Source organism: Mobula birostris, chromosome 3, assembly GCF_030028105.1.
Source record: "Mobula birostris isolate sMobBir1 chromosome 3, sMobBir1.hap1, whole genome shotgun sequence".
Classification (NCBI taxonomy): Eukaryota; Metazoa; Chordata; class Chondrichthyes; order Myliobatiformes; family Myliobatidae; genus Mobula; species Mobula birostris.
In genome coordinates, this window is record NC_092372.1 from 162,626,894 (window position 1) to 162,647,418 (window position 20,525).

General features: G+C 39.9%; 1 protein-coding gene across 1 annotated transcript in view; it reads right to left on the reverse strand.

The window, feature by feature from the left end:
* LOC140195385 (contactin-associated protein-like 2) overlaps positions 1-20,525 on the reverse strand; it is a 1,890,266-nt gene that overhangs the window by 203,579 nt on the left and 1,666,162 nt on the right. The window contains exon 17 of the mRNA XM_072253599.1: positions 6,119-6,337. Within this exon, the coding sequence (XP_072109700.1) occupies positions 6,119-6,337 (219 nt within the window). The remainder of the gene's footprint in view (positions 1-6,118; positions 6,338-20,525) is intronic.

Sequence of the window (20,525 nt, forward strand, 5' to 3'; positions counted from 1 at the left end):
TCATCCTCTCATATCCCTTTTGCCAATCAACCTTCCAGCTCTTAGCTCCATCCCTCCCCCTCCTGTCTTCTCCTATCATTTCGGATCTCCCCCCCCCCCACTTTCAAATCTCTTACTATCTCTTCTTTCAGTTAGTCCTGACGAAGGGTCTCGGCCCGAAACGTCAACTGTACCTCTTCCTATAGATGCTGCCTGGCCTGCTGCGTTCGCCAGCAATTTTTAATTGTGTTGCTTGAAATTCCAGCATCTGCAGATTTCCTCATGTTTGCTGCTTTGTTCATGATGCTTCTTGCATTAAAGTAGACACATCTCAAGCCATCAGTCTGAGCATATCCCTTCTCTAACACCTGCCTATTCTCCCTCTCTCACTGCCTACAAGCTTTCTCTATTTGTGAACCAACCACCTCTTCCTCCGTGCCTTCAGTTTGGTTCCCAGCCCCCAGCAATTCTAGTTTAAATTCTCTGATAGCCTTAGCAAACTTCCCTGCCAGGAAATTGGTCCCCATCGGATTCAAGTGCAATCTGTCCTTTTTGTACAGGTTACACCTGCCCCAGAAGAGGTCCCAATGATCCAGAAGTCTGATTCCCTGCCCCGTGCTCTAATCCCTCAGCCACGTATCTATCCTCCACCTCACTCTATTCCTATACTCACTGTCGCGTGGCACAGGCAGTAATCCCAAGATTACTACCTTTGAGGTCCTGCTTCTGAACTTCCTTCCTAACTCCTTGTAGCCTGTTTTCAGGACCTCCTCCCTTTCCCTACCTATGTCGTTGGTACCGAAATGTACCACGACATTTGGCTGTTCACCTTCTCACTTCAGGATATCGTGGACACAATCAGAAACATCCCGGATCCTGGCACCTGGGAGGCAAACTACCATCCGTGTTTCTTTCCTGTATCCACAGAATCGCCTGTCTGACCCCCTAACTGTAAAGTCCCCCATCACTGCTGCCATCCTCTTCCTTTGCCTACCCTTCTGAGCCACAGGCCAGAATCTGTGCCAGAGACTGGTGCTTCCCCCAGTAGGTCGTCCCCCCAACAGTACTCAAGCAGGAGTACTTATTGTTAAGGGGGACAGCCACAGGGGTACTGTTCAGTATCTGACTCTTGCCTTTCCCTCTGCTGACTGTTGCCCGCTTGTCTGTGTCCTGAGGCCCCGGTGTGACTACTTGCCTATAGCTCCCCTCTATCACCTCCTCACTTTCCCTGACCAGACGAAGGTCATCAAGCTGCATCTCCAGTTCCCTAACCTGGTCCCTAAGGAGCTGCAGCTCAACACACCTGGTGCAGATGTGGCCGTCCAGGAGGCTGGAAATCTCCCAGACATCCCACATCTGACACCCAGTACAGAACACTGGCCTCACAGACATGCTTCCTATTCCTCACAAGCAGCTTACCTCGCCTCAACCTGTTTTCGCCGAAGCCCCGTTGAATCAAAGTCCTCCTACTCTGTCTCCCTCTCCTCTGATGCCCGCTCTATAAAGCTATCTTCTTTTATATCCTTATCGCTGGTCTAACTCGCTGACATCCACGTGCTTGCGCAGTGGTGCTTCGATCAAAGTGAGGGGCTCAATGCAAAATAATGAACAATGAAAGATTTTGCTTTGTTTTTGAATAAAGATTGTGCTGAGATTTTCTTTTCTGAAAGTAAGTGATGTATCAGTGTTGTTCTAACAAAATAGAAACATAGAAAATCTACAGCACAATACAGGCTCTTCGGCCCACAATGCTGTGCCGAACATGTACTTACAAACCCCATTTCCAGAAAAGTTGGGATATTTTCCAAAATGCAATAAAAACAAAAATCTGTGATATGTTAATTCACGTGAACCTTTATTTAACTGACAAAAGTACAAAGAAAAGATTTTCAATAGTTTTACTGACCAACTTAATTGTATTTTGTAAATATACATAAATTTAGAATTTGATGGCTGCAACACACTCAACAAAAGTTGGGACAGAGTTAAAATAAGATTGAAAAGTGCACAGAATATTCAAGTAACACCAGTTTGGAAGACTCCACATTAAGCAGGCTAATTGGTAGCAGGTGAGGTATCATGACTGGGTATAAAAGTAGCATCCATCAAAGGCTCTGTCTTTGCAAGCAAGGATAGTCGTGGCTCACCCCTTTGTGCCAAAATTCGTGAGAGAATTGTTAGTCAGTTCAAAAGGAACATTTCTCAACGCAAGTTGCAGAGAATTTAGGTCTTTCAACATCTACAGTACATAATATTGTGAAGAGATTCGGAGAATTCAGAGACATCTCAGTGCGTAAAGGGCAAGGTCGGAAACCACTGTTGAATGTATGTGATCTTCGAGCCCTCAGGCGGCACTGCCAAAGAAACCGTCATGCTACTGTGACAATTATAGCCACCTGGACTTGGAAGTACTTCGGAAAACCATTGTTACTCAACACAGTCCGTCACTGCATCCAGAAATGCAACTTGAAACTGTATTACGCAAGGAGGAAGCCATACATCAACTCTATGCAGAAACGCCAGCGAGTTCTCTGGGCCCGAGCTCATCTCAGATGGACCAAAAGACTGTGGAACCGTGTGCTGTGGTCAGATGAGTCCACATTTCAGCTAGTTTTCAGAAAAAACGGGCGTCGAGTTCTCCGTGCCAAAGATGAAAACGACCATCCAGATTTTTATCAGCGAAAGGTGCAAAAGCCAGCATCTGTGATGGTATGGGGGTGCATCAGTGCCCACGGCATGGGTGAGTTGCATGTATGTGAAGGTACCATTGACTTTGAGGCATATATTAGGATTTTAGAGAGACATATATTGCCATCAAGGCAACGTCTCTTCCCGGGACGTCCATGCTTATTTCAGCAGGACAATGCCAGACCACATTCTGCACGGGCTACAACAGCGTGGCTTTGTAGACACAGAGTGCGTGTGCTTGACTGGCCTGCTGCCAGTCCAGATCTATCTCCTATTGAAAATGTATGGCGCATCATGAAGAGGAGAATCAGACAACGGAAACCACGGACTGTTGAGCAGCTGAAGTCTTATATCAAGCAAGAATGGACAAAATTTCCAATTGCAAATCTACTACAATTAGTATCCTCAGTTCCAAAATGATTAACAAGTGTTATTAAAAGGAAAGGTGGTGTAACACAATGGTAAACATGCCTCTGTTCCAACTTTTGTTGAGTGTGTTGCAGCCATCAAATTCTAAATTTGTGTATGTTTACAAAATACAATTAAGTTGGTCAGTAAAACTATTGAAAATCTTTTCTTTGTACTTTTGTCAGTTAAATAAAGGTTCACGTGAATTAACATATCACAGATTTTTGTTTTTATTGCATTTTGGAAAATATCCCAACTTTTCTGGAAATGGGGTTTGTACTTTAGAAATTACCTAGGGTTACCCATAGCCCTCTATTTTTCTAAGCTCCATTTACCTATCCAGGAGTCTCTTGAAAGACCCTGTCATATTCGCCTCCACCACCATCGCCAGCAGCCCATTCCATGTACTCTCCACTCTCTGCATAAAACACTTACTCCTGACATCTCCTGTGTACCTGCTTCCAAGCACCTTAAAACTGTGCCCTCTCGTGCTAGCCATTTTAGCCCTGGGAAAAAGTCTCTGACTATCCACACGATCAACGCCTCTCATCATCTTATACACCTCTATCAGGTCAACATAATAAGGTAGGTTCTTCTCATTTTTCGTTCATATCCTACTGATATAAAAAGTGTATCTGGCCCATGGACTTCTCTTGATGATCAGGTTCAATGTAAGCAGATGTGAACATAAAAAAGAAGTAACTTTTTCTAATCTGGAGTTACAGAGATTAATCTTTGTTGTGACAGTAGGATATTACTGAGAGAGTGCTGTGGGTGGAGTGGTGGAGATTATTGGATCAGGATAATTCTACGTCCACCTTCTTAATCAGGGTGTATTACAGGATCCCATTGTTGTCTTTTGTGAAGAATGAGGAAGCTCTTCTTATAGCTTGGTCATTCAGTGCATTCCAGGGCAATGGAGTGCATTCCTATTTGAGTCCATTGCCATTTCATCAACAGAGGCATTTAAGAGAAAAAAATACATATGACCGTGACACAACCTTCACAGAGGTGACTGGGTGAACCTGTCTATCCAAATTCAATTTTGACAATTTATCTACCAAGAGCATTTGGAAATACAGGACAATGGAGCATTGGCTACTTGCTCCATTTTATTGTTAATTCTCATTTGAACAATTAAACCTCAGAACTCTGGATAGAAGATGAATCTTGCCATTTGGACCTAACAAATGAGTAACTAGTTCAGTGATGGATAGGAAACCATAGCCTACTGTTTCGATACTCCCGTTGTGTAATTGGCTTTTCAACTGCAGAAGCTTGAGTTCTAATTAGGAATAATCAAATTATTTTAAATTGTTGCTTTAAAGCATATGATTATTTTTATGCTTGTTGTAGCTCTTTAACAGAATGCTTTAATTTCTATTCTTCAAGTATATTTCCATTTGCAATTTCTGATCACACATTCAGGTGCCTTTTGAACTTCATTGCAAAGATTATAGTAGAATTATGATAATGTATTTATTTTCCTGACTCCTGAATTAATGTATCATCCTTTCTGTTGGGTCTTCAATGTGTATGTGTCTAGCAAATCTGTATCAATTAATGATAATTACTGTCCTCAATCAATGTTTAGTCAGGACTTCTATCCATTTTTTTTACCCTAAACTTGTCTCGGTCAATTAATGATGGAGGTTGCAAATGATGGAATATGGATGGTGATCAACCGTTAAAATGGCTTTAGTTTTGGGAAGCACCACCTACCACTTCAGTTATATTGTCTATAACCATTAAATCATTTAGATAGAGGAATTTCCAACATGATAATTGTAAACTTTTAACTATTAATTTTCCAGCTACAAGAGAATGTATAATCAACAAGAGAAATAATATGATTAATTAAAAACTGTTCTTGGGGATTGAGCTCTTTATACCTGCAGACAACCTCCAAATAAGAATTTGAAGGACCAAACCTAATTTGTGGCCTTTCTGCAATATTGTGCGAATGTTATAATGGCACTAAACTAAAACAGTTGTGGATCTTTAGGCTTCCAACAGTCTGCTATTTAGGATAACATTATTACTGGATATATTTAACCAAGGTAAATTAAAGTTCCTATAGCTATTTCAAATTAAAATACTTTTTCAAATTAAATTAGAATTAAACTAATGGAAATAAAAATCTTGTGTGTTCTACAAAGGGTGTGCGACTGTATTAAATTACAACCCTGGTAGTGAAAGCAAAAACCTATCCCAAAGCTTTCTCAAGCACTGTTGATAAATAAATAAATGTTTCTCAGTTATACCATAATTAGCTTGTTTCATCTATTTCTGCACTTAAAATTCTCCAACTTTATTTTCCCAGTTAGGTATTTTAGTCAAGTACCTGTGGATAAAACACATAAGAAACACAAGAAGTACCTGACTGATTCTTTCAGTCCTAACTGATAAGCTCCAGAACCTTCCATCAGGAAGGAGGTACAGAAACCTGAAGGCACACACTTAGCGATTCAGGAACAGCTTCTTTGCCTCTGTGGTGCGATTTCTAAATAGACATTGAACCCGTGGACACTACCGCACTTTTTAAAATATTTTTTCTGCTTTTGCATGATTATTTTTAATTTAAATATTTCATTTACTTATATATACTTACTGTAAATCTTTTTTCTCTATATTTATCATGTATTGCATTATACTGCCGGTGCCAGGTTAGCAAATTTCACAACATATGTCTATGGCATTAAACCTGATTCTGATTCTGATTAGGACATTTGTCCACTGAAGCCTCATCAACCATTCAATTAGATCATGGCTTATAATTTCACCCCCTCTTTTACCCATTATACCTCCATTTGCAAGAATGTACTTACTGTTAAGTAATTTATTCATGAGAAGATTTCGATACTTTGTGTGGCTCATTATTTTTATGCATTAGCTTAAGGACCAAGTTTTAATATAGCTGCCCACCTGTCTGTTTTCAGATTCATGCAATATTCTCTTGCAGCAAAGCATCTAAATAGATGAAACCAGCACCCTAACGGTTTTGATTTTTTCAGATAATGGCAAACAATTGTTAATTCCTTACCCACATAGAGTTGGCTGTAGAGTTCCAGCCTGGTGTGACCCTGGGTTGGTGCCTTCCTGAAGTCCCTGCGGAGAAGATCTACTTGAAGGCTTGCTTCTTTTACGTTGCGCTCAGCAATGACTCGGTGCCATTGGTCATCATTCAAAGGATTTGGGGATCTCACTGTTAGTTCAACTGGGCCGTTTCCCACATCAAATGAAAACGCAACATCAGATGGTGCTGAAAATAAAAATCATCATTATGTAGTTCGGTTTATAATAATGTAAAGGTTAAACTGGAAAGATGGAAGGAAAATTTGGTGCTGATAGTGAGACAAAATGTAAACATGATTGAGAATAATTAAGATATAATACCTAAAAGTTGCTAGGTGTCTGGATAGGCCAGTTAAGTAAACTATCTGCGAGACCAGTGAATAAGACTTTCAAGAACCAGGTTGCTATCATGTGCTAAATAATAACATAGTGAAATACATCACACAACGGAAAGCAAGTTGCAGGCCTCTGTTGCAGTTAGGTGTAAAGGGACAGAGAGAAAGTGAGAGTGAGAGGGGGAGAGAGAGGGAGAGAGGGAGAGGGAGGGATAGGGAGAGAGAGGGGGGAGGGAGAGGGGGGGAAGGGAGAGAGACAGAGGGAGAGGGAGAGGAAGGGAGGGGGGAGAGAGAGAGAGAGAGAGACACTAATGATTCAGAGCACCATTTGGGATGGGCACAGTGGGAGATGTTGAATGCCTGGAATATTCTTTGCTTTGCCATGTTTTACAAAAGGAGACCACAGAAAGAATATTGCAGAACATACCAAATCTATACTTCTCCTCAATTTGATATCTAAAATGGAATCATAATATGTAGAAAACATTAATATTCCATTTTACAGCACAATTTCAAGGGCATAGCTTTTTCTACTTAACATTTTTACCAGTTTTAAAATCTGCAAGTTCTAAAATTGGATAAAAAATTGTAGATCCAAAAATTCAAACACCATCTTATTCCTTTTGTTGGGCCCAGCAATACATCAATATAAATCTTTCATTTGAGAAAATCCCATATACTGTATAATATTGAGAAGATATTAAAAATTTCAGTATCTTTACTCGTCACAAGCACGCAGGAAGACAATGAGAATGGCTGAAAGGGCGTCTGTAATAATCTACTTCCCATGAGGAAAGTGATAATTACATTACCAATCACTGAAAGATGATATACATTCCTGTGGTAATTTGCTAATTGCCCATATGTCAAATCAGACAAAATGTGAAAAATGGATAGATTTTTTCATCTGACTTCTGATGAACCACTAACTAACTGCCTTATAAATCTGGAAGGTGATCAACAGCATATTCCTGAAATTCAAGACAAGCCGTATTAGCAGATTTTTTCCTTATAAGGTGTAAGTAATTTTTGTAGCCCATACCAGGGGTGATTGATAAGTTCGTGGCCTGAGTCAGAAGAAGTCAATTTTAGAAAACCTAGCACATTTATTTTTCGACGTAGTCTCTTCCTACATTTACACACTTAGTCCAATGGTCGTGGAGTATACGGATCCCTTCTTTGTAGAAGTCGGCATCTTGGACCTCCAGAAAGTGGTCCACAGCAGGGGTGATTGATAAGTTTGTGGCCCAGGGTAGAAGGAGATGAGTTATCCAGCTCTTGTTACATGCACGTGCAGTTCAACTCCTTGAGTGATTATGCAGAAAGTTTGAAGTTAACAACTTATCTCCTTCTACCTTAGGCCACAAATTTATCAATCACCCCTCGTACCTTGGTTATATTTTGGTTATGATAATGATAGCAAAGAAAATTCCCACATTCATTCCCTACATATTTCAATATCTATCAATCAAAATTTCTATTTATATAGGAAGCCCACATAAGCAAGCTTTATGTTATTGTTTTTATATGCAAAACATTTATAAATTCAAAATGTTAGTGTTTTAAACAAGTCATACACCACTTCTTTGAGCATCTCTGCTCCATCCACAAAAAGCGGAACTTGCCAGTGGCCAAACATTTTAATTCCAATTCCTATTCCTGATCCGACATGTCGGTCCATGTCCTCCTCTTATGCCAAGATGAGGCCACCCTCAGAGTGGAGGAGCAACACCTTACATTCTGTCTGGGTAGTCTCTGACCTGATGGCATGAATATCAATTTCTCCTTCTGATAAAAAAATTCCCTCCCCTTCCCTTCTTCCTCTATTCCTCTTTTACCTCTGCTCACTGCCTATCACTTCCCCTTGAGTCCCCTCCACCTTCCCTTTCTCCAATGGTTCACTCTCCTCTCCGATCAGATTCCTTCTTCTCCAGCTCTTGACTTTTCTCACCCACCTGCTTGCACCTATCACATTCCAGTTAGCTTTCATCTCCTCCCCCAAACACACTTTTTTAAAAATTCAAGCATCTTTCCCCTTCCTTCTCAGTCCTGAAGAAGGGTCTCGGCCCAAAATGTCGACTGTTCATTCATTTCCATAGAAGCTGCCTGACCTACTGATTTCCTCCAGCATTTTTGTGTGTTTCTTTGGATTTCTAGACTTTCTGCAGAATTTTTTGTGTTTATAGTCATTTCAAGTCTTGTCTCATTTAACAAGTATCTCACCCAGCATCTTCGAACTTTTTGATTATCTTGTCTGTCTTATTGACACAATAAGATCAAAGAGCAACATATATATTTTATACACAATACAACAAATACACATGAAATCTTAAATTATTATTGCCACTTTCAGCTGTGTTGTGAGGTAATGGGTAACCTTTTAGTTCCTACTTCAAAAGAAATGTGCCTATTCATAAGTGAATCTAGTTTTACTTTGCTGTCCAAAAAAAGGCATATTTTGAGAAGATTCTGCATAGAATGGATTTGTTGAAAGGGATTTGTATTGTGTGGATCTATTTCTTTTGGAGCAATGACCACCCCCCCCCCCCATTATTGTAAAAGAATGTTTATTTGGAATATGGGTTTATGAAAGGGAAATTTAATGTTTTGTACATATACAGTTTCATGTTGCATTAATCTAAAGAGGGAGGAAGTGTAACGTATGGATCTATGGAGCAGTGACCCCCCCCCTCCCCTTAGCACTATGTGTTGATCTGTTGTATGGGGATGCTTTGTTGCCTATGCATGCACATTTTTCTTTCTCTCTCTCTCTCTCTCTCACTGGCTGCAATATGTATACATTAGTTAAATGTGTGCATTTATTTAATATATATATGTAATTGTGCACAGATACAACAAATTGGGGACGAGTATGAAGCTGATTGTCAGAAAATATCATGAACTGCACCAACAGATATAGCACAATTACAGGACGAAACAGCGAGAATTAATCAGCATGAGAAGGCTGTCATGGATGCAAACAAATGCTTGAGTACGCAGAGTAACAGTGAAAGACATGCAGAATTTAAAGTGAAAATAATATGGTGATGGCTTCAGTCTGGAAAGTTGATGAATTTGTTAGTGCTAATGAGGGCTGGGAGTCGTATATCAAGAGGATGGAACTGTACTGTAACGCAAACAACATGGAGGAGCAAAAGAAAGTCTCTGCACTTCTTAGCTTAATGAGTTTAAGGATGAAACTTAGTAACCCCTACAAAGCTAGCAAACAACACGTTCGATGAAATTGGTACAATTTAACAAAATAATTTGAGCCCTAAACCACTGATAGTAGCTGAGAGACTTAGATTTTTCAAAGTGAACCAGTCAAAAATGAAAGCCTTTCTGAATACATTGCAGAACTGTGCAAGCTTTCCCAGTAATGTGACTTTAGAGATGGACTTTCTGATGTGACATGCACTCAAATGATGTTACTGGCAGAAAGAGACCTAACCCTAGACAGGCATCGATCGTTGCAGTACCGTTAGAGACTGCAGCAAAGGATGCAGCAGAACTACAGAATGTGAAATGACAAAATGTCCCTGAATGGTGCAAAAAATCCAAAAATGTTATCGATGTGTCACATTCTCCCATGATACAAATGACTGTTGGTTCAAAGAAGTCTGCAGAAAGTGTCACAGACAAGGCCACATAGAGAGAATGTGCAAGGGAGACAAAATTCTCAACTGACTGAAAAGTCCCAAACACAAAACTAAGCAAATGCATAAAGTTACCAAATGTAAAACAAATCATGACAAAGGTGAACTGTAATGCCTAGAACTGCATGGTATTACCGAAGCAGATTGTAATATAATATGGATCGCAATAGATGTGTCTGGTGTAAAAATGAAAATGCAGGGTCAGCTTTGTCCATAATTCCAGAGGCTGACAACAATAGACTGTTTTCTACAATACCATTAGAAAAGACCCCAGTGATGCCAAATACCACACAGGCAAAAAGATATACCCCAAAGGCAAACTGAAAGTGAAGGTGATGTGTGGAGGTCAAACACAGCAGTTAGAACTTTATATATTGAAATATGGACAGCCAGCACTTTTCAGATGTGAATGGTTGAGAAAAATCCAACTAGATTGGCACTCAATCAAAGCTCTCAGTGTGGCACCAACAGGCGTCAGCAGTCCAGATGGTAGCATTAACCAGAGACCGACACTGCTGCTTCATGCTAATGAGAAGGTGTTTGAGAAGGGAATTGGTAAACTCAAAGTTATGAAGGCCAGAATCGAATTGGATGAAGCAGCAACACCAAGATTCCATAAAGTGCCTTACGCATTACGTCCTAAAGTGGATGCTGAACTTCAGAACTTGGATGTATCTGGCATTCTCTCAGAGGTTGAGTGGAGTGATGGGACCACACCCATTGTCCCAGTGATCAAGAAAGGGAAGGTCGGAGCTGTTGGCATGTGTGAGAATTTCAAAGTGAGCATCAACCCGGTGCTGTGTACTTTGCAGAGTCCCGACCATAAATAAAAGACATTTTTGCACCTTTGGTAGGTGGGGAGAGGTTTTCAAAGATTGACTTGTGTCACGTGATCAGCAACAATGAATATATAATTGAGTCAGTTTTGAAAAAAACAAGCAAACATTTATTAAACACTGCTCAACAATAGTGAAAAATATTCAATGACCAACTTAACCGGAAGTTAACTGCTATAGGGCAACTGTGGAGCAGTTCTTAAAATGGTAAATTCGAAAACAGTTCTTAAACTGGTAAATTCGAACACAGTCTTAAAGTGGTAAATTCGAAAGTCCAAGTGATTTACACAGTCAATTAGGAGAGACTCGTCTGGAAACGAATTTCTTCGAAGACGTGACGTTACTGCTGATTCTCCAAAGGATTCATGACAAAGGAAATAAAACGGCTTCAAGGAACTGACTTTTTTCACTGCACAAACTTCCCTGATCTTGCAGGAGTTATCTCAGATGCAGGTCACTATTTCTGGAAGAAGATTCCATAAGGTCGATCCTGTATTAAACCACCGAACGACACCAACTTTACTCGATCCTTCGGGCTCCCGTACTTTAGTAAGGTCTTCACTGTCCAATACTAGACTTACAATAGAAAGTAAAACTCCACTTTAAAACGAAACTACGTCATGAGATGAATACGCAGCATAACGGAGTAACTGTCGAATTAACTGACGAACTAAACTGAAACTAACTGCGTCACAACAGGGGTTTCCCTTTATATACCTGTTGAGAATATGTCAACACATGACCTCACACTGGCGGGAAAATTACATCACCCCACCATCATAAGACCATTACATCAGGATCACAAGATATTCAATTACATTATGGTCATAAGACAGTCTCAAGATACCCACGAGGTATGTAACACTTGTCACAAGGCTATATACAAATGAAGATTGAGGAATCAAGCAAGAAGTTCCTCACAATCAACACTCACAAGGGACTGTTCCAGTATAATTATCTCATCTTTGGTATCACATCAGCTCCAGCAATTTGGCAAAGAGCAATGGACCAAGTGCTCCAAGATATCCAGAAACACAATGTTACCTTTATGACATCATCGTGACTGGCAAAAATAATGAAGAGTACCTCCAGGACCTTGATAAAGTGCTTACCAGTCTGAGTGAGTATGGTCTGTGTGCAAAGAGAGAGAAATGTGAGCGTTTCAAGAATGTAATATCATATTGTGGACATGTCATTGACAAGCAGGGCTTACTTCAGTCACAAGAGAAGATTGAAGCATTGCTTCAGGTACCCAAACCAGAAAACATGTCACAACTCAGGTCATAATTGGGCCTTGTAAACCACTACCACTGGTTTCTCCCGAATATTGCTACAACACGTCATCCATTGAACAAAGGCAGGCAGGGACCAAGTGAGAATGGTCTGAAAGATGTGAACGAGCATCCAATGAGGCAAAAAGACTAATAACATCTGATGAACTGCTCACGTATTATGATCGATCCCTGCCCATCAGACTGGTGTGTGATGTGTTCCCTTATAGTATTGGAGCCATTTTGTCACACGTTATGAAAGATGGATCTGAACGCCTGATTGAGCTTACTTCAAGGTCACTGATGAGCACAGGATGCAACTACGCACAGATCAACCAAAAGTTCCTTGGTCTAGTATCAGGAATAAAGAAGTTCCATCACAACCTCTACGGACAAAAATTTGTGCTGGTTACTGATCACCAGCCCCAGGAAGGGAATTCCAGTAATGACTGCTACCTGATTACAATGTTGTGCACTATTTCTAGAAGCTCACTCTTATGACACAGAGTTCAAGGGTACCAAACAACACAGCAACGCTTATGGCTTGGCACATCTTCCACTATTGGCAGCTGAAGAAGAAAAATTTTCATACTGTGATCCAGCAGAAGTGTTCCACACTGCATTGGTGGACCAGTTGCCAGTAACAAATTCCGAAATACAAAGGGAAACAAAGAATGATCTGACATTGTCAAAAGTCTAAGAAATTACTTAGCAAGGATAACCAGCTCATGGTAATCCTATATTTCCAGAGTTCTCAGTGAGATGAGACCAACTGTCGGTATGTCAAAGAACACTGATGTGTGGATCTTGTGTTGTGGTTCCCTCTAAGCTGTACACCAAAGTGTTAGAAAATCTGCATGAAGGGTACAGTCAAGATGAAGAGTCTCACCCAGAGCTATGTGTGTCCCTCTTTTGCTCACTGAATACACCAGTTAAGGCCATCTGTTGGTGCGTGCTTTTAGTTGTGCACAGACATAACAGGATGGGGATCTGAGGATTGGCAGGACAATGTAGTACATTAGTACAGAGTCCTTTAGGACTCTCAGTTCGATGTTAACTCAATTCAGTGCAATTAATTATGATTTATTTAAGAATACCATTCAAAATCAACAGTTTTGGAAGCACATTTGAGAATTTCCATCCTTTTGGGAGGAAGTAGAGCTCGTTCTCTATACCTTCTCATCTTGTTCCACACACGACCGAGATCCTTACTGGCCCTTCCATATGAAAACTGGTTATATTTTATGCCGAAGTCAAAACTGCGGAGACAATTATTGAATGTAGTGACAACAAATTCAACTGTAGTGCTGCACTTGGAGACTCATCATTTGATTATTGAACCTTGCTGTCCTAGCTTTCATGGTATGATTTCACAATCCAGAGTGAAATCCTGCCTGCATCCACAATGCAGGCTTTTGGATTTTTGGATTGTTCATTGGATTAAGGGTCTTATGCCTGTTAAAGCAATACATAAGATTTTTTTTCCCAAAGACCAGCCCAACATTATCCAAGCCCAAGCATCTTCTGGAGAATAGATTGATCATGTATCCACTTGTATACAAATCTGCTGATATGTTTGCCTATCAGACAAGGCTGATTACACTTCTAAAATTATTCAGTGGTTATGAAGGGCTTTTAAAATCCCAGAGTTGTGGAAGATGCTATATAAATAAAGAGGCTTAAGGATCATACTTGTAAGTTACTTCTCTTTTTGGCTTAGAATGCAAAAGGCTAACCTACTCATATAAATACAGTCAGTGTCCACATTATTAGGTACACCTACACTCGTGCTTATTAATGCAAATATCTCATCAGCCAATCATGCAGTAGCAACTTAATGCATAAAAGCAAGCAGTCATGGTCAAGTGTTTGTTCAGACCAAAAACATCCAAATGCGGAAGAATGTAATCTAAGTGACTTTGACCATGGAATTATTGTTGGAACCAAATGGGATTGTTTGAGTATCTCAGAAACCACTGATCTCCTGGGAATTTTTTTAACACAAGATGGTCTCTAGTTTTACAGAGAATGCTCTGAAAACAAACGAAAAAAATGAACATGCAATGAGTGGCTGTTCTTTGGGCAAAAATGCCTTGTGAATGATAGAGGTCGGAGGAGAATGGCCAGACTGGTTCAAACTGACAGGAAGGTGACAGTAACTCAAATAGCCACATGTTACAACAGTGGCGTGCAGAAGAGCCTCTCTGAATGTACAACACATTGAATCTTGAGGTGGATGGGCTACAGCAGCAGATGGCCATTGACACACACTCAGAGGCCACTTAATTAGGTAGAGGAAGTTCTGTGTAAAGTGGCCACTGAGTGTACGTGTATATTACATATACAACAAACAATATACAGTAATGCTCAAAATCGAGGATACAAGTTAAATAATTTATTCACGTATTTCCCTTTTTGTATAGCATGGTTTTCCCAGAATGTTGCTTTTGGTTAACATATTTGTATTTTTTATTGTAAATATAATCTTGCATTGTTGATTGTGGGATGCCTGTTTGAAATTGTGTTTCAATTCCCCTTCTGGGTCTAGCAGAAAATCGAAGTATGGAAGCACTGCACTGTTGCAGGATGCTTCGCTGCGATGTGAGGTATGTTCAAGGCCCAACCTCTGAGAAGGATACACAATATGAAAAGTCAGCATTCTGAAGAAAAGCAGTGGAGCTCTACCTGGTACATTGGACAACATTTATTCCTCAATCATGAACTGAAATCTGGTTATCTAGATTTTATCACATTGCAGGGTGTGGGAACATCCCGTCCTTAAATTTTACATCTTTTAATTCACTGGCTGTGAAATCCTTTTGGATAATTTGAGACCATGAAAAACAAATGGAAATTCAAGCTTTCTTGTTCATTCGTTCACACTTATACTTGTTCAATTCTACTGCACCTATAAATTTGCCCTTGAATCCCACCTAATCTACACCATAAAATTATACATTACTTCAAAATGTTTACAATATCTTGCCGTGCTAAAGTATCAAACATCAGATTAATTTAATGGTAATGCTAAAAGTAAAGCTTCCATCTTTTTTAACTGTGCGGAACTAGTACAAATATGGTACTCTTACAATCAGGCCTTAATAAAGACTGATACAAGATCATCTCATATGGTTATATAATTGCTTAGGGATACCTTTGCTTTGTGATTTGTGGAAAAAAGCCACTATTTGTTTTTATTCAAATGACAATTATTTAAATGATACTTACATATAAGTAATTTCCAAGTTTTTCTTCCTCACCCCATTCCTCCTAGAGATAACAGGGATAGAGGTCCTCTAGTTGTCACCTACCACCCAACGAGCCTCTGCATCCAACATATTCACCATGACTTCCACCATAGAACTATAGAGTCATAGAAGACATCAGCACACGAACAGGCCCTTTGGCCCATCTAGCCCATGCTGAACCATTAATCTCCCTAGTCCCATCGACCTGAACCTAGACTATGGCACTCCAAACTCGTCCTTTCCAAGTATCTATCCAAAGTTTTCTTAAGTGTTGAAATCAAGCTCACATGCACCACTTGCACTGGCAGTGTGTTTCACACTCTCAGAACCCCCTGAGTGAAGAGGTTTCCCCTCATGCTCCCCTTAAACATTTCAGCTTTCACCCTTAACCCATGACCTCTAGTTGTAGTCCCACCCAACCTCAGTGGGAAAAGCCTGCTTGCATTTACCCTATCTATATCCCTCATGATTTTGTACACTTCTGTCAAATCTCTTCTCAATCTTCTACATGCCAAGTAATAAGGTCCTAACCTATTCAATCTTCCTATATAAATCAGATCCTCCAGACCTAGCAACAGCCTTGTACATTTTCTCTGTACTCTTTCATATTATTTACATATTTCCTGTGGGTAGGTGACCAAAACGGGACACAAGACTCCAAATTAGGCCTCAGTAACACCTTTTACAGTTCCAACATAACATCCCAACTCCTGTACTCAATACATTGATATATGTGCCAAACGCTTTCTTTAGGAACCTATCTACCTGTGAGATCAGAGCTCTACTTCCTGAGCTATGCAGCCTTCTGAACACCGTCTCCAATGTGATCCCACCACCAGGCTTGCATTCTCATTTCCTTCCTCCTCCACTTTCCACAGGTATTGCATTGCCTGTACTCTCTTCCTATTGATCCCCCTCCTGGTACGTATCATTGCAACTGTGCTGAGTGTCACATTTGCCCCTACACCTCCTCCCTCACCACTATATATGGCTCTAAACAGTCCTTCCAGGGGAAGCAGTCCTTCACATGTGAATCCATCAGTGTTATTTATTGCGTCTGGTACTTCTTGTGTGACCTCCTGTACAATGGTGAGACCAGTAGCAAATTCAGTACTGCTTTATCAAGCACTTTTGCTCTGTCTGCCATAACAACCAAGATCTCTGAGCAGTCAGCCATTTAAATATAACATCCCATTCCCATGCTGACACGTCTGTTCACAGCCTCCTGCCAAGCTGAGGCCAGAAGCAAATTAGAAGACCAACATCTCATATTCTGCCTTAGTAGTCGTCTCCAAGCTGATGGCCTGAAAATCCAACTTCAGGTAATCACAACGCTCTGTCCCCACTTTTATTTTCCCTTTCTTAACAGCTCCCATCCGTCTTCCCTTTCCCCTCTTCCACCCTCTCGGTCTGTCCATCGTTCACACATTCCTCCCACTGATACCCCTCCTCACCATCCTCCCTTTATTCCTTGGTCCACTAACCTCTCCCACCATATTCCATCTTCTTCAGCCCTTTGTCACCTCCTCCTATCATCTCCCAGCGTCTTACATCATTCCCACTGCCCCTTCCTCTCTTGTTTATCTTCCCCCTTTCACTTGGATTCACCATCTCTTACTCCACCCCTACCCTAACATTTTGTAATGGCTTCTGCCCTCTTTCTTTCCAGTCATAAGGAAGGCATTGACCTGAAGCATCGATTGTCCATTTTCCTCTATAAGTACTGCCTGACCTGTTGTGTTTCTCCAGCATTTTGTGTGTTGCTCCAGAGCTCCAGCATCTGCAGTCTTTCTTGTGTCAAATATTTTCCTCTGTCCTGTTTGAATTTATACTGTTAGTTCTGGCAAGTTGAACCACTAAGATACTGCCAAACTGGACTAATTTTGGACAACTTCATGCCAGAGGTTTCGTTGCTTTTAAGAAAAGCAAACTAGCTTAACAGCAAAAAAAAGAATGAATAATAGAAATTTCATGTGCATGGTACCACAAAGAATTATTGACACTTTTTGTTCCCATATTGCTAATTATACCACTCTTAAAAGTCCAAATGAATGCTCATGGTATAACCTGCAAACTAAAGCTCTGAGGCAGTCTGACCTTTTATCAACATAAATTTAGCAAAAGCTCCAAGGAAACAGAAGACATGATATTGCTCAGTAGGCAATTAAGTATGTTTAGATCCTGACAATAGCAAATTATATGACATTTGAGAACGTCTCGCCACTTTGCATATTTTAAAGTGGGATGTAATTTCCCTAAAAGCTTGTGGTTGGAGAAATGCTTTCACTGATATAATAAAATACTATCACTGAAATTCATAATGGAACAGGATGACAGGTCTTACAGCTCAAATCCTATTACTTCACAAATGACTAATTTTACTTGAGGAATAAGTATTTGTTAAACATAACTAATATTAGATTCCAATAATTCACGATCTGTTGAAATATCTAGTACTTTATTCATCAGATTGTTTAAACATGTTAAATATAAATGACAAGTAAATTGAAAGCGATTTATAGGATTATTGAAAGGAAGAAAATTTATTATTTCAGCGTACCTCAATATTGAGTGACTTTACTTACAAATGTTAAGATAGAATTAATGAGGATTATAAAAGTGAGAAGTTCATAGTTTGTTGACCTAATCAATTGCAGAACAGAAATATAAACTGAACCATTTATACCACATTACAAACTGATCCACGGGTAGATTAATATTAGTTGTGATTTTCACAAATTTAAATTTTTGAAATTAAATGCATCTAAAATTATCTGTAATTATTAAACACAGTGACGTTTATGAGCACACAGGTTTGTTATCCTGTTATTTGAGTAATACTCCTAACATATCTCAGAGCTAAATTCCTGAATGTAGAAGTGATTTGTCCTTTACTCAAGTCATTATTTTATGATAGATCAATCCATGTTGTTTGAGATATATTTCCTTAATCTGGCTCTTCACTTATGTTTTGTTCAGACATTTAAAAAAGAAAGATTTATTTTGAACTGTATGTGATTAAAGTTGACTGTTGAGCACACTATATTTTACCTCTGAAGACGATCTTCTTGCCCAGAGAGCACATAAAATACGTAGATCCACTTCACCTTTGGTCCCGAAAACCATTTACATATGTTTCCATAAATTAACTTTAGTCAAATAACATGGAGCCCGCTGAATGTACACTGACCATCAGGCATCTATTACCCATTTTCACTAATCTCATTTAAAAACAAATTCTCCTGATTCACCCACCATACCCACCAGATTCTACCTGCTCACTTACAAAGGTGGGGAAACTTACAGTGGCCAATTAACATTACAATGAGAGGCAGGAGAGATAGGACCACTTTCTCAATTTCTCCATCTATCGACTTATTTATATTTATTGAGATACAATAAATGGAGCAGTCCCTTCTGGCTCTTTAAGACACACAGCCCAACAATCCCCTCATTTAATGCTAGCCTTATCATGGGAGCATTAATCATGACCAATTATCCTAACAACCGGTAGGATTTGTTGATTTGGTGAGTGGGGTAAATATGAGATATCCAAGTTTGCGGTTGACATGAAAATAGGTCAAAGGTAATGCTGCAATAAGGACGTGTGGACTCTGTATAGACCGTAGATAGCTGAGACAATGGGTAACATTTAGGAACTAGAATTTCATGTGGGAAAGTATAAGATCATGAACTATGGTAGGAGGGATGAAAAGGCAGATTGTCGTCCGAATGGAGTGAGACTGCAATTGAGCGTACAGGGGAATCTAGATGCTGAGCATAAAGCAGAAGAAGTTAGCATGCAGCGTAGCATGTAATTAAGAATGCAAATTGCGCATTGACCTTTATTGTCAGGATTTAAAATTTAAAAGTATAGAAATATTGTTACTTAGCGAGGTCACATCTGGTACTGTCTATAGTTTCGGTTCCTTAGTTAAGTAAGGATACACCGGTTTTGGATGCAGTTCAAGAGGGCTAATGCCAGGGATGAAAGGGGTTGTCCAGTCATGAATGCTAGGCAAGTCAGGACTTGGGGAGTATGAGAGATGATCTTATTAACCCATATGAAACCTTAGGGGAGCATGAAACGACAGATATTGAGATGTTTCGATGAGTGGAAGATTCTCAAATGAGGGGACAGAGTTAAAAGATGAGAAAGCAGACATTTAAGACTGTGGCGCATAGGAATTTCTTCCCCAAAAGCGTGGAAAGTCTATACTAATCTCTACCCCAGAGGGTTGTGGAAGCTAAGTCATTTGGAGCACTCTAAGATATCAAGGATTTGAGTGCTATTTGGAACTGCCACAGAAAATGAATGAGACCTGGGGCAGATCAGCAATGGGAGGGGCTGATTGAGGGGCAGGTGATAAACTCCTGCTCCTGTTTTCTTGTGCTAGGGCATAATCTAGACATGTGGCCCGTTTACAATTCCATCTCCTTGTTTCTCGTTTGACAGGCTGCCACCCACCACTGGCCCTTTGCAGATTTCTTACCAGAAGTAGCTTTTCCTTCAGGTCTCCTGACTTCCTAGCTATGCCTGCACTTTTGCTGTACAAAATCTCATTCTCTAATACTTTGGTGTATTCCCAGGCCCCACTTTGACTTATTTTGATGACCACTTGCTGTTGCTTCCTTATCACAACAGTTCATTAAAAATGTCTTTACTTTCCAAAGCTACACACACACCAGACTCCTTTTCACCTTCACGTGACCCAGAGGCAAAATACTTTGCATTTCTTTTCATAAAGGAAAGGGGTTTTGTTGATGTACTTTAGGTGAAAAGGTGTGAAAATATTGAATGCAATAAACAGAGTAAGAGAGGCAGAATCACTCTTTTAGTAAGAAAAGGTTTGCAACTTTGCCATGGTGACATATTATTGGTATCAATTCAGATGGAAAGAAAACATTTAGAATGGCACAAATTAATGTAAAATATTCAGCATGACTTTGATAAGGGAAACTCTAACCTGATTGAGTTGCTTATGGAGTGAAAATAAGGGCAGTGTGTTCAATGCAGTCAATACGGACT